Source organism: Cryptomeria japonica, chromosome 8 (genome assembly GCF_030272615.1).
Source record: "Cryptomeria japonica chromosome 8, Sugi_1.0, whole genome shotgun sequence".
Lineage (NCBI taxonomy): Eukaryota > Viridiplantae > Streptophyta > Pinopsida > Cupressales > Cupressaceae > Cryptomeria > Cryptomeria japonica.
Window position 1 is genome coordinate 714954499 of NC_081412.1, and position 17324 is coordinate 714971822.

Sequence of the window (17324 nt, forward strand, 5' to 3'; positions counted from 1 at the left end):
CGAAAATTTGACCCTAATTTTTTCTGAAAAACATAACATAGTGTCTGACGTGCACATCAAAAAAGTCATAGTTAGATTTAGTATTTTGACAAATCCTTTAACAGAAAGATAGCTAAGAGTGAGCACTAGAAAATGTGTATTTTTTTGTAATTTTATGTTGAGTATATTTTTTTTATGATTTTGCCAATCGAGCACATACTAAAAATTAGGTACATGTTCATGCGCAAAGCATAAGTTGCACTAAACAAATCAAAAATACAATTTTTTTTTAAACATTTTAAAGAATCAAGTGCTCTACAATAATATATAAATTTTTTTAAATTTGGTTAACTATATCAAAAATTATTCAAAAAATGGTGCACCTATGTTTGTGAGAACTATGGAGACACTGGTAATAGATATTCAATAATAATATGTTATTGTTGTTCAAATTGAAAAAAAATTATATGGTTAGAAAGCTTAGAACATGGGTGAAAATATGGTGGCAATTTTAGAAATACCCACTTGATGAAGTGTAAACTTGATGATGACAAAGTCGATAAACCAAGTTGATAAAATAAAACATGTCAAAAATGAAAGAAATGGAGGGAAATCACACTTCCAAACCGTAGCTTTGTCATCCAGGCCTATTCCCAAGCCTAAACAGTCAAAAGCCCGTATGGGGTACTTATGGTTAAAAAAGCATGTATGGGTTACTTATGGTGTAAGAAGTGCGTACACGCTCTTTTACTATAAACAGCTCATATGTGCTATTGTATAATGTGATATTGTATATATAATATGTGTATAATATGATATTGTATATATAATATGTGTATATACATATAATATATAATATTTATATATATATATAAATGTATATAATAATATATAATATATTACATATAAATACACATGTAAGTGTATTGTCTCCCCCTCCCAAATGCATACAAGGTGCCCCTCTCTCTCTCTCTCTCTCTCTCTCTCTCTCTCTCTCTCTCACTCTCTCCCCTTCTCCCTTCCTCTATACCCCATCCCTCTTTCTCTTCTTCTCTGCCTCCCTCCCTCCATACCCCACTGCAACTGTGTCTGCACTTATATAGAAGTAAGTGAATTTATTTCTTGTCTGCAACTTCCTCTTTGATTTTTATCATGTCTGCTCTCCTAATAAAATTGGCTAATGGATTTGTGTGTGTGTATATGCAATTGAAGAAGATACCACATTGAATAATCAATTAAATGATGAACATACACCTTCTCTATTTGATGAATTGAATGTACATAATACACCGATGTTAACACCTCCTAGAATCATTCGTAGGAAACCAAAGTATCTAATTGACATTGATGACAATATATTGAAGCCAATGCCCAATAAAATGAATGAACGAACTTGTAGGAGAATGGTTAAAAGAATATGGCAAAAGTATTTTGAAAACTTAATTCAAACCGCAAGATATCAATTAATTATAGAAATGATTAAATATTTGAATTTTAGAGAGATAATGAACATGGCTTCGGAGATATCCTATCAAGAATTCTGATGTTTGGTTGTTTGAGGAATTTGAAACACACAGACATATTCTTCATTTCTCTAACCTTGTTGTTGCATCAAATATTCATTTGATTAAGTATTGTGGTATTCCTCATAACAAGATTTTATGGAAAGTTCATGAATCTGACCACAAGGAAATACTTGACACAATACATGTTAGAGCTGATCTTGAAGGCTCACTTGATTGATTGTATGGTTCAGAGTAGAATGATTTTGAGGATTTTGTATAAATTGTCGATGAATTGTTCTATATTCATTTTTTGTATATATAAATGCCCATGAGCTGATTTTTACATGTTTAGGGGCATAATTTTGTATATTTAAATGGCAATGAGCTGATTTGTACATATGTACAAGCCAAATTTTGTATATTAAAATGGCGATGAGCTGAATCGTACATATTGTAATGCCAAATTTTGTATAAAAGCCCATGAGATGATTTTTATATTAAAATGGCGATGAGCTGAATCACACATATTGTAATGCCAAATTTTATATAAAAACCCATGAGATGATTTGTAAGACATTTTTTTGTATAATCAAATAGCCAAGAGCTTATTTGACCATATTTAGAGGCAAAATTTTGAATAATATGTGACTATGTTTTGAGTATATGTGATGTGTCCCTGGTCAATCATGAGCATTATTGATTCTTGTATAATCATGGAGAATTATTTGAGTCATTATCGGGTCATAGGGGTCATAGATTGAGACTAGATACAATTTGAGCAAAAATTGTCATTGTTGTCAAAAAAATTGTCAAAAAAGTTGTCAAGCAACTTCTACATTGCGTCGATAAGGTATGACTCTTGACATTCTGGCACTTTAGGGTGCAAGAAAGGGGCATGCCTAGTGTAAACCTTCCCACCCAGACGCGCTCGTGATGTCAGTTTGTGCACACGACGAACTGAATCAATTCTGGCCAGTCTTGCGACTTTGCATTGCATGCAACTGACAATTTTTGCAATAGGTGAAAAAATGCTACCAATTGAAAATTGATCCGAGTCATCAAAAACCGAGATAGGTCATTGTAGAGAAGTCTCATGTGACCCCACAGGTTCAAACTGGTTGACCATATGTGTCCTAGATTTGAATAAACAGTCCGTCAAATTTTGATTATTTTTTGGACTCAGGGTACTTGAGAGATCGCATCGGTATGGTATGACTCTCAACATTCTGGCACTTTGGGATGCATGACAGGCGAATGCCTAGCGTAAACTTGCCCACCTAGATGTGCTTGCAACGTTGGTTTGTGCACATGATGAACAAAATTTGATTTATATTCATATTGTTAATTACATATGCAAATATTCATTTAAATTTATAAAAGGGCAGCCACCAAATACAGTGAATACACAATTATGAACTAAATGCAAGGAGTTTTGTAGGGTTAATTCAACATTTTAGAAATTTTATCAAATATTCCATGATTGCAATGTTTTATATCATATAATTTTATTGTTTATATTCATATTGTTGATTACATAGGCAAATGATCAATTAAATTTATAAAAGGACAACCACAAAATAATAAACTCAGTACACATTTATTGGATCGAATATCAACATTTATATATATATTAAAGACATGTTTTCCAAGTTAATACAATTATTACAAAAATGTGGCATATGCCATGTCCAAATCGATATACAATAAAAATGTAGAATATCTACATGTATTGGTCATTCTATGACCAAAAATAACACTATATGATCCTAAACTTGTGGTGGCTCATCAAAATCAAGCCTCTTCGATGCAGTACACAGCTCTGTAGATGGCTGCAAATCCACAATTCAAAATCCAAGTTAGAATTTTTTTGTAGAAAATAGTTAACAATTAACAACATAACTATGCATTTAACTATATTTCCTTTGCAATTGAAATGTAGATTACCTCATTGGTTGATCTATGAGCTAATGTCTTCACTCTCCTCTCTTTATTACTCTTAAGAGTTTTCTTGAAGACATACTTAAATGGGTCCATGTTAGAGTTGTACCATGAAGGGGTGTATCGTTGATTAAATGTACAATTAATATAGTGTACTAACATAAATATATCAAAAACACTTAAAAGCTATAATATAGAGAACAATGACGTCCTTGTGCCTGAGATGATTCTCCAATGGACTAAGGATGGCTCACCATCGATGGAGAAACTGTCGCTATTACCTATACAAAAAATGTTCAAAGATTAAATACAGTTAATATAATGATAAGTATTGTAGGTTAAAAACAGTTAATTTTACATATCAAAAAAAAGTGTACCAGATCCTAAGATGCTTCTCCAGTGCACGGAGGAGGGTTCGCCATTGATGAAATAGGTATGGCTATTTCGTGTATGGAAAAATTATAAGATTATAATATATCACAAGTTCACATGTATGCGTGCATATAATCATGAGATCAAGAAAATAAAGTAGAGATACATACCTCTGCCCTCTCTTGATCCACGAGCAAATTAGGTGCATTCAACAAATCCACATAGCTCAATGGTCATTGTACATGTAAAATAGGCAAAAAACACTAATCAATCTACAAACCCCAACTAATACTTGATTTCAACATTTTCAAACAATTTTACAACTAAAAATGTGTTCAATTACCTTCTTCCCACGTTTTGGCGTCTTCGAGGAATTCTTTTTCTTACGACGAGCCCTAAACAAGGAGGGGGTACCCTAAAAAAATAAAGCTAACATGAGATATTAGTACAGATAATAAATTAAACATAATTTTAAAAATCTAAAATGAAAGGTCCAAGGGGTTGAGCTTAGTTGGTTAAAGCATTGAGTTCTCAATGTGGAGACACGAGTTCAACTCCCATGAGGGACACCTTTGTGTAGAATTCTAATTTGTGACTCTTCATCTTCCATTGGTTGTTTAAAGTGGATTTCTGAGTTGTGTCTCTTGGTCTTCCAATTGTTGTTTCTAGTTTGGTGCTCGAAAGGAGCTAGTATTTGTAATAAGTTTGGATGCTTGAATGAGCAAAAATGAGCTTTGTGATTCTATGATACTTAATGCAAAAAATCTAAAATGAAATGACTTGCATATTCCATCAAAACAATACATAAAAAGGGTTGTACAAAATATGATACCATATAGCCTTGTAGGCCAAAATTGATCGCTGAGAGCATGATGTCATCAATCTGGGACATTTTGTCCCCTGTCAACACCTACAAACCAAAAATTGGACCAAGCATTAAAGATACTATATCTTGTATTTTTTTGAATTCAAAGTGTACTATTCTATTTTAACATGTTACAAAATTTATACCTCAGGCATCGAAATTGCAGCTATAGTAACTGGGGGAGGAGTATGGGATACCGATGTTGCACCTTGAAATGCATATTTTTTGTCTCAATTTAAATCAATGTATAAATGAAAATTCATTTATGTAATTAGAAATTTAAAGTGACTGATAAATAAAATGCTATGAATTCAAATCAACACACCTATGTTTGTCGCTCATGGGCAAACACCATGTCCATCAACTCATCTGTCAGCACGACATCTTCAGTCTTGCGGGCCTCACATCTACTCCTGCAAATCGTGTACAGATGAGATAAGGATCCATCTGCACCACTACATCATCTATCCCCGAGCAACTAACACACATATGTTGGGTGGGCTCTCTATCGCCACCTGGAGCAACTAATGGCTCATCATCGAATACAATAGGGTGTGCTAATGATGTCCCATGATGGATGATGGCACCAGTCAATGTTGTGGCTGCTTGAAGAGTCTGTAGCTCCATCGAATCTTTCAACTCTACTGGGACAACCTGATGCACCTTAGGTTTGAGTGCTAGGGGGAGGCGACTCTCTGTGGGTAATCGCCTATGGGCTCCAAGTCTATCTTGGGCAGAGCCACCACCTCTACGTTGGAACTCTCTCATGTCAAAATAGTTTGGGCGCACATTGAGCACAAACTCACTATCTACTTTTCTTAAAAAATATAATGGTACCTCATAATTATTACAAGGTGGATCATCAAAGACCATTCATCACCTCTGCCAAAAAAGATTCTTCATCTGCACATTGGTACACCAATGTATGGGAAACCTCTTTGCATTAAGAGGTAGTGACTGACCAATTTTGGGATCAATGAAAAAGGCACATATTTCTTGTTTACTAATAAATTTTTTTTTGCTCCCTCCTATGATAGCCCATCGGCATAGAATTGACGACACCTATCCCTAAAGCTTTCCCATTTGGTAATTTGTGTGGAAACAACTATGGCACCACTAGCTAATGTTTCTAAGCTAGTAGTGAGGGATTGATGATGCTCAAGTTCGGATGTTTTCAATTTAACAATCAATCTATTGATTTTAGGTGTATTTTGTCATAACTGATTAATTAATTGTTCATGTGTTTCGGGTGTGTGGTCATAAGGAGGAATTGGGGGTGTATCTTGTGGGTTTTTAGGAGCTACATTTGGTTGTTCTTGTGGGTTTTCAGGAAGTGCATTTGGTTGTTCCTATTGTGGATTAGAAGAATCTAGTTTTTGAAACAAAAAAAGAAAAAACCTAATCGAAATTAAATTCAAAATATAAAAAAAATTGAACAAACGGGAAAGAAAGACAAAAATAAAGAAAAACTAACCTTGATCCATAGTTTGGAGGAGAAATCTAGCACCCCATTCGCTGTTTAGGAGAGAAAATGAAGAAAAAACAAAGTAAAAATGCGCTATTCATGGGAAAATAAGATCTAGTTATTTTTTTAAAAAAATTTTTGATAGGCACCACGTACGTGGTTATCTTGGGATTATTAGCACATACATGCTCATTTTCTTATAAGTAGCGCATACGCTCTCCTTTTCCTAGGCGTAGCATGTACGCTCATTTTCCTAGGTGTAGCGCATACGCACTACCTTATCTAAGCTCAGGAACAACAAATATAAGCCCGTATGCAGTGAATTCAAATTTAGAACCGCGTACACACTGCTTGTTTTTCCATGTTTTTTGGGGTGGTGTCCACTTTTTTGCCCACCATCTTTGTGCACATACCCCTCTATCATTGACCAGAATAGGGATGTAATTTTGATGTCATCTTGCTTTCACTAAGTTGAAGAAGAAAGTAGTGTTCTTATCCCCCGCTTGAAGCCAATCAATACAAGATCCTTGTTTCCAGTATATTTCTTCCCTAACCTCCCATTCCTCTACAACCTTGACAGCCCTGTCTTCCTCCCTAAGAAAGGCCTCAGACAAACCATGCTCTCTGATTTCACTAGTGATGCCATTCGGCACAATTTGAGCAGCTTTCTTAGCATGAAAAATTTTCCCATAACCCTAATGGTTCCATTGCTTAAGCTGAAACTTAACAAATTGTAGTTGCTTGGCAAAAGTGTACATAGCAGTGCCAAAGGCCGACCTCTCTTTCCTCCACCACTCTGCTACAAGAACTTGCACAGAAGCCACATAAGTTGGAATTAAATGAAGGAGAGCAAGCAACTTGAGCTGAAGAAGAAACAACCTTGATGGGCCAGTGGTCTAACCCTCTCCAGTCAAGAATCTCAGAACATGTGGACCACCCCCCACCAATCCAAAAACTGGAAACCAGAAAATGATCCAACCTCTCCGCAATCCAATACTCCCCCACCCTCCTATTGTTCCAAGTGAACAAACCATTACCAAGCTTAATGTCAACAAGATGCAATGATGATATACCATCATAAAAAAGGAAAGAAGAAGGTTCCAATCACATAAAACCCCCCTTCTTCTCACTCAACTCAAGGATGGCATTGAAATCTCCCATCATATTCCAAGGATGAAAAGGGAGCAGCCTTCACATACAAGAAATATGAGACCATAAGTTCTACTTACCCTGAAGATCAGTAGGGGCATAGATGTTAGAAAACAAGATGAATTCCCTAGTCTTAGGACTAGAGACAATCCTGGATAATGAAGATCTTGAGGCAACCCACCAGACAGGGCGAAACCTTAAAGGGTTCCAAAGATAGGCCACCCCTCCAGAGAAACCAGCTGCCCCAATACATTGACACTTGCCTCACCCCCACAGCTTCGGCACCAAACCCATCATACTCTACACCAAAAGTTTAGTTTCTTGCAAGAATAGGACATCAGGTGAATGATTCCTAATCAATTCCCGAATAGCTTTTTGTCTAGGGCCAGTGTTCAAGCCCCTCACATTCCATGAAAGCACAATCATTTTGGAGGATTGGAAAAGTGAGAATCCAGAGTCTTTACTGGCCCTAACTCAGCCAAATTCTCCCCCATCAATTTGATCTTATCCAAATCCTTCTTTATGCCAACCTTTCAGTTCTTCTCCGAAGCACTTTTCTTAATATCTTTCTAATGTAGACCCAGGTGATCGGAGAACTTATTACTTTTACCCCTAGCCAGTTCCAATTTCAAAGTTGTCGGAGAACCCTCCCCCCCAACCAAATTCACCTCCAAACCAGAAGTAAGTCCCAAATAGACCCCTACTGGTTGATCCATCTCCATTTGCTAGCTTCCAACCACTTGAAGAGACTAGGAAAAGTCCTCAATCACTCTTTCTGGAGCCCCCCTTGATGCACTTTAGTCCAAAGGGGTTAACCCTGGGTTCACCTCCTGCTAGCTAAGGTCATCCAAGGCCTCGAATCTATTAAAGTTATCCTCCTCCTGTCTCTCCTGTAAGGACCTCTTTTGTTCTTGATTCCTATTCTCTGTCTTAACTAAGACAAAACCATCATCACCCACAACCTCGATCGACATAGAAGATTTTCCTTTATCAGCCCCATCTAGGCTATGGGCCGGCATCTGAGCTTGGTGCACCACCGGTTTATATCTAGGGCACTTGCACTATAAATGACCATACTCATGACACAGACGACACTGAAATGGTAAAGTCTCATAATCTAATTGTGGAACCCAAGAATAAGAGCCCGCACACATATTTATAGCATCTAGTATAGGTTTACTAAGATCAATTTCAACACAGATACGCGCAAAGGTCATTACCATTCCCCTCAGGGTTTGTATTGAAGATCCCACTAGCTTCCCAGGTAGTGCAACAAGCATCCAAAGCACATCCTCTCGACAATATTCCATAGGAAATCATGGTAAATGAACCCACACTCTAACCCTATTCGGGAGCTCCTCCGAAGGGTTAAACCCTGCATGCCAAGGTTTGATGAACAACCCCACCTGGTTGTAAAAATACAGGCCTCGTTCAAAAACCCTATTGCGATCCTCCGTGCAGTTGAAAGTAACCATGAAGTAGTTGTTTGCAAGCAGCATAATCTCTATTTCCCCATCCGGTGCCCAAGTCCTCTACGCCCAGTTTTCTAAAAATTGCAAAGAAACCCTCATTCCCAAAAACTTGCAATATAGCAAGTGTTTTAAAAAGTACTCAACATCTTCAGCTATTATCTCTGGAGGAATAACCAGCCTCAGCCTCTCACTGCATCTCTCTAAACAACCATTAACCTTCATAATGCGAGAGATACCAGCACTACCAGACCCCGAATCTAAGGAAAAAAGATTATTGTTGAAAGTCTTCATGCTCTGGGTTGGGGATTTTGACACCACCGCAGCATGAAAATCCATTGTGGGGGTACCTTCGAGGCCTCACCACCAATACTCGACATTAGATCTCAAAAAATATAAGGAACTCACACCCCAAAGGGGCCCACTAGAATGGACAACACCCACAACCCCACCCCTCCCAAGCACCACCAGGATGAAGATCCAACTGAAGCCCCTAGCCCCACTAGAAACCCTCGACCTGCAGAAAAAAAAGACCCCAACCATGCACTCTTATGCAGATTTGTTTCCTTGGGGCATGCTTGGAAGATCTATCGGTGGTTTGGAGGGTTTCTACAACTTCTTTGTTGGTTACTACTTGATGTTGGTGGTGGTTCCTTGAACCTTGTATTGGGAGATTTTATGGTGGTTGTTCTAGGCAAGGTCATATTTTTTAATTCTTTTGTCATACTAGATCTATTCTCTTTAGCCAAGTGGAGGGATGTTTTCGCCTCTTTTGTGGCTTTGTGCCCTCTTTTTTTTAGGGGTGTTTCCCTCTATATTTTCCAGGGGCATTCTGTGTGGGGTTTGGTTTCACTCTACCTGGAGCTATGGTTGGTGTAATCTGATTAGGATCTATGACTATTGCATAAGAGTGCTTATAGCAATTACATAAGTTAATTCAAAGCATACATAAGTGAATTAACATGATTAAAATGCTTAAATGAACAAAGCATATTAAAGATGATGATAGAAAGAAAAGAGAGAAAAATAGATAGAAGAGTAAACACAATTGATAATGGAGTTTGTCCAAATGGACTATATCTCCGAGTCCTGCTCCAATAGGGGGACCGATCCGGTTACTCCAAGAAATCAATTACAAATGTTTACAAAAACTATTCTCTTCAAGAACGTTAGTATTTAACCTCCAACATGTAGGAATAACAGTAAACACTTCTACATAACATCTCCTTCACATCACCTAGATGTCTACAAAGGCTTTTTAACTCCCTTTTATATACAAATTTAGCCAAAATTAGGCTAAAACAAATAACCTTCTCCCCAAACAATAAAGTACGAATAGACCCCTTTACCATTTTAGGGGTTCAATCAATCTTCATATTTTAGGGGTTTGTTTTTACCAAGACCTCTATTTACATAAGGATTGGTTGATGAAGATTGTTTAAATAAAAGTGACCTTCGCAATTAGCTCCAAGCCCCTGAATGGCACATCGGTCGCAGCCTATTTTGGGCCATGTGGGGTCACGAGCTCAACCCCTATGTGGGCCACACACTAGTTTTGTCCCTATCTGCATTGCATAAAACAAACTTTACAAATAGTAAAGAGGACATGTAGCATAGCAGTGGAAGTGTTGACTTGTAAGGAGGAGGTTACGGGATCAAAACCCATGGATAACATTTTTGTCAAATAGTTTGAAATGCTCTAATTTCAACATGCCACGTGTCAACCACTGATTGGTTGAAGCTACCAAGCTGATTTTTGGAGCATTGAAGATACTTAAATTTTAAGTGAAAAATATCCTTTGGATCGTGGTGCATTGATGCTAGTGGTTTTGGAGTGTAGTGGGTTTGGCATGGTTTTCTTTGGTGCTGCGATAATTGGTTTTATCATTGTTTTGTTCTTGGCCCCTACATCATGTTTCATCTCAATTGAAATGGGAGGAGTGGCTATGGTGTCAAAGCTAGGGTTTTGGCTAGTGGAGGAGCAAGTATTATTAGTTATTCTCTCACTTTGGTTTGTGAGTATTTCTAGAGTTTGTCTTGTTTTTTATGCTAGAGACCCATTTGCTCTTTGCTTAAAGATTTTTTTGGTAGAGGGATTAGTGTGTGTTTCTTTGTTGCATTCCTCCTTTAGTCTATTGATTACTAAGATGTGTACCATTGTTTGGCTCCATGTTTTGTCTTTTTTTTGTGGTGGGTATGTTTGTGTTATCCATTTTTTGGTTTTTGTGCTTATGTTGCGAAGGGGCTATTAGGGGAGTCTTTTCATTTCTCCTTATGGTTTTCTTGAGTGCTCCTAAGTTTATAGGTCTAGTTCATGTTGATCTCTAGAGTTTTTGGCTAGGGGCTTCTTCCTCTATCTAGGGGAAGAAGTTTGTTCTTATAGGTTTTGATATGGCCATTTTTGTGGATCTTTTCACTCTTGTAGTGAGGCCATTTGAAACTTTTCTCTTGGCTTCCTATCGTGCAACTCCTATTGAGGTGGAGTGGCCTCCTATGGAGGTGGAAATCATTAATGTGGATGTAAGGGAGGCTTGTTCTCTCCTCTTCTTTCTACTCATCTTTATCCTTACTAACCCTATTGAGGTGGGTACATCTTCTATTGAGGTGGAGATGGGCTTTGTTGGTGAGGTGGGGACTAGATATTTGGGGGTTCTTATTCTCCATGCTCGAATCATATTTAGTGGAATAGGTACCCCTCAATCTTTGGCTCTTAGCTAAATAGGTTTTAGTGTAAAGGCATGTGCTCTCATATTGCGTAGCTACATAACTTTATGGATGATATAAAATCCTCCATAAGAAAAAAATATGTTCCAAGCATAGGTGGTCTTTTAATTTTATGGAAATGAATCTGTAAATAATTATAAAATGAGGTGATTAACCTAGATGGGTTTTAGTTTCATGTTTTTCAATAAATATTATTTCTATTGTGATCTATAATTTAACGAAATATCTATTACTACAAAGAATTACATTGCTACTAGATTTTCCTAAGAATTTTCGTAAGAAATTATACATGAAAACATTAATTTCACCATAAGAGTATTGTTTTATTATACCATTTAAATTTTTTTCATAATTTATAATTTTAAAAAATGACATAAATTATATTAATTTTTACATAATTTATATCCTATTTGAGTATATAAGATTTATGATTATGGATGAAAGTCATACTTTTTTATTTGACGATACCATTTGTAAGCACTTTAGCTATAGAGGTATTCATGGACATTTTGGTCTAGTTTAAAAGCATGTCACTCACATATTTCTCCATGGAGATTTAAATTTGTTTTATTCAAGAATACTTTGCCCATGGATGTATATTGAATCATAATTTGAACATCAATTGCATCTTTGAAAACTGGGACAATATATATAATTATATTACTCAAAACCTTTTAGATATAAAGTTATGAATAAAATTGATATAGCAATAACTTAGAAGCGAAATAAAGCATTAAAAAATCTAATAGATCAACTTGTGAAATGACACAAATTAAAAATGCTTGCATTTATATCAATTATTAATTAACTTGAAAAACATCGAACAATTAAAGGTATTTTTCTACTAGATTAATGTCAAACTAAATCTAATTTTAATAATAAATATTATTAGTATGTGAAGCCCTCCCGTTTCCATGCTCAAAACAAAATATGATTCAAACAAAACTTGATAAATATTGATCTAGTTTCATTTTTAATAACAAAGGTAAATAACATATGTTTGATAGAGGAAAAGAGGATGGAAGATATCGCAAGTGTTTAGCAAGGAATTGGTGTTTATTAGCAGTTTGCATCTGTCACTGATGATAATAGGCAAACAAACCATGAATAACTTTACATCGACTCTTTAAACGAAACAAATAAAAACATTTATACTGATTACAATTATTAATGGGCTTAGCAAAATCCCTGTCCCGCACCACAGAAATTGATATCAATGCCAAGGTAAAGTTGTTCAGGTGGGCAATCACCATCACTGTTGCACGGATAATAGTCGCAGGGATAATTTTTGCACACAACATCGCCTACTCCCAATATTAATATTATCACTATCAAGATTACTGCCTTCGCCATTTTGTTATTCTCCCAAGCAAAAGATGATACAGAAACCATAGAAGAGGGAGCGTTCAATTTGTAAGGAGTAGCAAATGCGAAACTAGTGGTTTCTACATTATTACTTAGCCGCCTGTTTCCATGTAAGGCCAATATGCACGCGCATCCTCTAGTTCTACGCCATCGTTTTTTTTTTCCATTGGTAATTAAGTTGTGACTTTTTTAATAAATTTGAGAAATGATTTCTTTGTTCTTTTCATTGATCCAATTCGAGTAACAAGTAGTGCAAAATCAAATATATTTCCTTCACGGTCTAGACATAACCGTCTTTCCATGTGATGCATCGTCAAAGATAACCTAGATCCAATGCTTTTTACGAGAAATCCAATATGCATTGACTTTGATATTATCAATTGGATGAACCCAGGATGTCACATGAACGGATGAAAATTTAGCTATAATCAAGAATATAATTGGCTCCTACAAATAAACCTATGAAAGAAAACTGATATAATAACAAAGCAAACAAACTAGCGTAACTCTTTTTCATCACCTTTTCGAACGAAACAAAATTAAAACATTTATATTAATATCAATTATTAATCGATGTATAAAATGCCAGCAGAACTTTCCAGAAATCCAGCGAATGACTGAGAATCCATAGCCTCTAAATTGAATGACATCAAATTTCTTCCTACACTCCAAACCATTTGATTGTGAAATCAACAGAAACATCGACGGTGTTTAAAGTTTGGGATCTGTGTGCAATATTCAACAGTTGTAAGAACTTTTATTTTTGTACAAGATGATATAAAGCTGTGTGAATTTGGACTTTGGGAGTGTTTGAGATGGATAAAGTGAAGGTACTCAGCAAATGGGTCAGTATGTTTGGCATGCGCGTCCCAATTGCCTTGGAAGAGAAAGGTGTTAAATATGAATACCAGGAAGAGGATCTGGCTCCCAATAAAAGTGATCTTCTCCTGCAAATGAATTCTGTGTACAAGAAAATACCTGTCTTGATCCACAATGGCCAGCCTATATGCGAGTCTCTTATAATTCTTCAATACATTGATGAGGCTTGGGATTACAAACAATTATTACCCATCAACCCATATGACCGTGCCCTTGCTCGCTTCTGGGCCGACTTCATAGATAAAAAAGTAAGGTATTCCCATTTTCTCATTTGTATTGGTGTTTAAGTTCTTTAATACATTTTTAGGCAGTTGTAGTTGGAAATCTTGTGCTAGTCTATTAATGGGATCGTTGGCTAACACAAATCTTCTGTGGTTGCAGTTTTTTGACTCGGGATTTCGTATAGTATGGTCAAAAGACAAGGTTGAGGACGGCAAGCGTGACATGTTGGAGAACCTTCAATTTTTAGAAGGCGCACTAAAAGAGATGTCGGCAGGGGGGTCCCTCCCTTTTTTCGGTGGGAAGGATTTTGGGTTTCTTGATATTGCCTTCATTCCCTTTGCTTGTTGGTTCCATATTTATGAAACTATTGGGAATTTCAAGATACCATTTGACAGTGAATACCCACTTCTTGATGCTTGGGTTAAGAGATGTATGGAGAGGGATAGTGTTAAGAAAGTCCTTCCCTCTCCTGATAGAGCCCTAGAAGACATATTACAATTAAGGGAGAGATATATGGTTGGTTAAATTGTTTCTTCAAATCTTAAGCAAGGATGAATCTTTTCTTTGGAATAGATGAATACAAGATGTCCAAAGATGTTAGATGATAGAATTCAATTTATTGTTGAATGATTATAGTGAAGGTAGTGAGTTCTGATGTTCAAACATATCACATAGTTAAATCATTCATTTTTATTTATTTGTGAATGGTTAATATGTTTTGAATGATAAATTTATGCAATAGGTATTGAAGTGTGTTGTTATCTAGATTTCATATATTTATTATTGGATTTCATGTGTAAACTTTATTTTATGTTTGATTCAATATCAATGATCTTCGATGAAATTTGTATAGTTTGCTTTTTCTGCTATTTTAAAGATGTTATTTAAATTATTTTTTAAGTGATGTATTAAGATAATTTAGTTTTAAGATAAATATTATGATTCAAATACATTTGAATGCAGGAATATTCTGATGAATTTTGATGTTTCATCCCACTAAACGACCTAATTTTACTAAATATTCAATGATGACCTAAAATGTCGATTCCCCATATTAATATTATAAGTATGAAAAGACCTCCGATCGCCATTTTGTTACTCTCCAAAGAAAATATGATACAGAGATATAGAGGGGACATCGCATTTAGAAGTAGAATCCAAAAATTCGACAGATTCCAAGAGCTAATATGCCGAAAATATGATTCCTTAGCCGGCTGTTTTGAGTCGTTATGTAGATGGAGGTTTCCTAAAGCTACTGCTATATTCATTCAAAATACATGATTCCTTGGTTGCCTTTTTCAGATGGAGGTTTGTTGCTGGTCGCATTCCCATAACAAACCTGAACTTGTACTCCATGTGAGGCGACTAAGGATCCTCATTTTTTATTACACCGTCGTTTTACTTCCTATATTAATGATTTCTCCCTAGAATTAAGTTATGATTTTTAAGTAAATTTGAGTAATCAAATCTTCTTTGTTATTTTAATTAAAAATTGAATGCTACTGTCGATCGACCAATGAAATGGACCATACCAGTTTAGAAAAATGAGGTATACAACTTTGCCAGAAATTTTTGAACGGCTAGTGAGATGGGGTGGACAAGCTCGATTGTTTGTTTAGAGTGTGAGTTTGGTACTGATTTTCAATGGTTATTCTTGTAAAAGAAGAATGATAACTATTTTAGTTATTCACAATTAGATAGTTCTGTTTTCTTTTATTCTAATGAAATACAATTTAAGTCTGGCAAAAAGGGGAAATTTTTTTATTTAGACATAAAATAAATACAAAGGACATGAATTAAACAACCACACCAGTTTTGATTAGGTGGATTTCAATTGTACATTTCATCAGAGGCCCATTTCACTAGACTGTCTGCAACTCCATTCCATTCTTTAGGGATATGACTAAAAGTCACAGATTCCATGAATACACACAAATGAAGAATTTGTTTAATAACCAAAGCTAAATGTCAGCATACATCATCTAACCTTTGCCTATTCAACAAAGTCACCCCCGCTTGAGAATCAGATTCACAAATGATCTTTCTCCACCCAAGGTCGCAACTACACTCCAGAGCATAAAGAATTGCTGGTAGGTTTGGATGTTCAGTCCTATAGCGATTTGTATGCAATATGTAAACTATATTAGAAATATTTAGATGGTCAAAACTGTACACTACTCTAATTGAATATCAATTCACCCTTAATTAACTATGATTATGATCTTTGCAATTGCTTAGAGTGTAATAGGTCTAAATGTGTGTATGATTTCTTATTTATCCTTCACTTAGTATGTGTCTAAATGTAATGGATAGGGTAAGCCTATGACTGGACTAATTTTCAAAGGAAGAAATACTAGGATGAATTTATAAATGATCTTAAGATTCTTGGTCAATTTTATGGAGTCATACAGTGAGCTACTGTGATGGAATTTTTTTTTTGGATTGTGCTTCATAAGATTGTTGTCTTTCCATAACTTCTAATACCAGGTTGGAGATCTACTTCTTTTGTTATTGAAATGGATTGTTTGTAAGAGATTATCTGTGGGGATAAGAAATTGATGTTCCTATTAAATTAATTATATAGTTGAATAATATATATGGGGACTACTATTTTTTGTGATTATCTTTTCTAGAAATATTTGCCGTGAATTTTGGATGGCTAGATTGTTGGTCTTGTTTTGGTTAATTCAATTTATTTCATGTTGTGACTTATTTATGCTTCTTTTTTGTTAAGTCCGGCTTTGTCTAAAGTGTTTAATTTATTTTTTGGACTCGACCGAATGTTTCTAGACCGTATTGAGAGTTTTTTGTGCTCTATCTTATTTGCGCTATATTATTACTTGTATGCGCTAAAAAAAATTGTATATGCGGTACTCTATGTATTGTATGTGCTACCATGTTGGGTTTATGCACTCGTCTATGTTATATATGCATTGTCATGTCTGGTATTTTCACTGTTCAAATTAGTATATGCATCACAAAGTCTTGTGTATGCATCACAAAATTTTGTGAATGTGTTGTAATATTGTTCATATGCGCTGAGACAGTTTATGTAGGCACTAGACTGTTGTGTTTGGTGTTTTGAGACATCTTGTCTTTTTGTTTTGTTGGTTTTGCTAGTCCAGAGGCTTTTTTGAGTTTCCTAATGTTGTTCTGAGAATGATTTATTGATTTGAGATGATTAATGTTGGGATCTAGGAACACTAAGAGGGGGGGTGAATCAGTGTTCTGTCGAAATGAACAGTTTTTAACTTTCTAGACCATGCTTATATATACTTGTAAGCAAATAAACATATAGCAAGAAACAAATAAACCATCCACATAAATGAACACCATAACACACAAAATTTATACGTGGAAAACCTCAATGAGGAAAAACCACAGAGGGATTT

The 17324-nt window shown here is 35.6% G+C and overlaps 1 protein-coding gene across 1 annotated transcript; it reads left to right on the plus strand.

Moving 5' to 3' along the window:
- Positions 1-13646: 13646 nt before the first annotated feature.
- On the plus strand, positions 13647-14457 carry LOC131857931 (probable glutathione S-transferase parC). Its single transcript, XM_059210720.1, has 2 exons — positions 13647-13958; positions 14092-14457. The coding sequence occupies exons 1-2, from the start codon at positions 13647-13649 to the stop codon at positions 14455-14457; spliced, it is 678 nt and encodes a 225-aa protein (XP_059066703.1).
- The last annotated feature ends 2867 nt before the right edge of the window (positions 14458-17324 follow it).

Bases quoted from the DNA above. Each gene is read 5' to 3' on its own strand.
- LOC131857931 (XM_059210720.1), top strand. From the start codon at position 13,647: ATGGATAAAGTGAAGGTACTCAGCAAATGGGTCAGTATGTTTGGCATG. The intron at 13,959-14,091 runs GTAAGGTATTCC...CTGTGGTTGCAG, and splicing joins CCGACTTCATAGATAAAAAA to TTTTTTGACTCGGGATTTCG.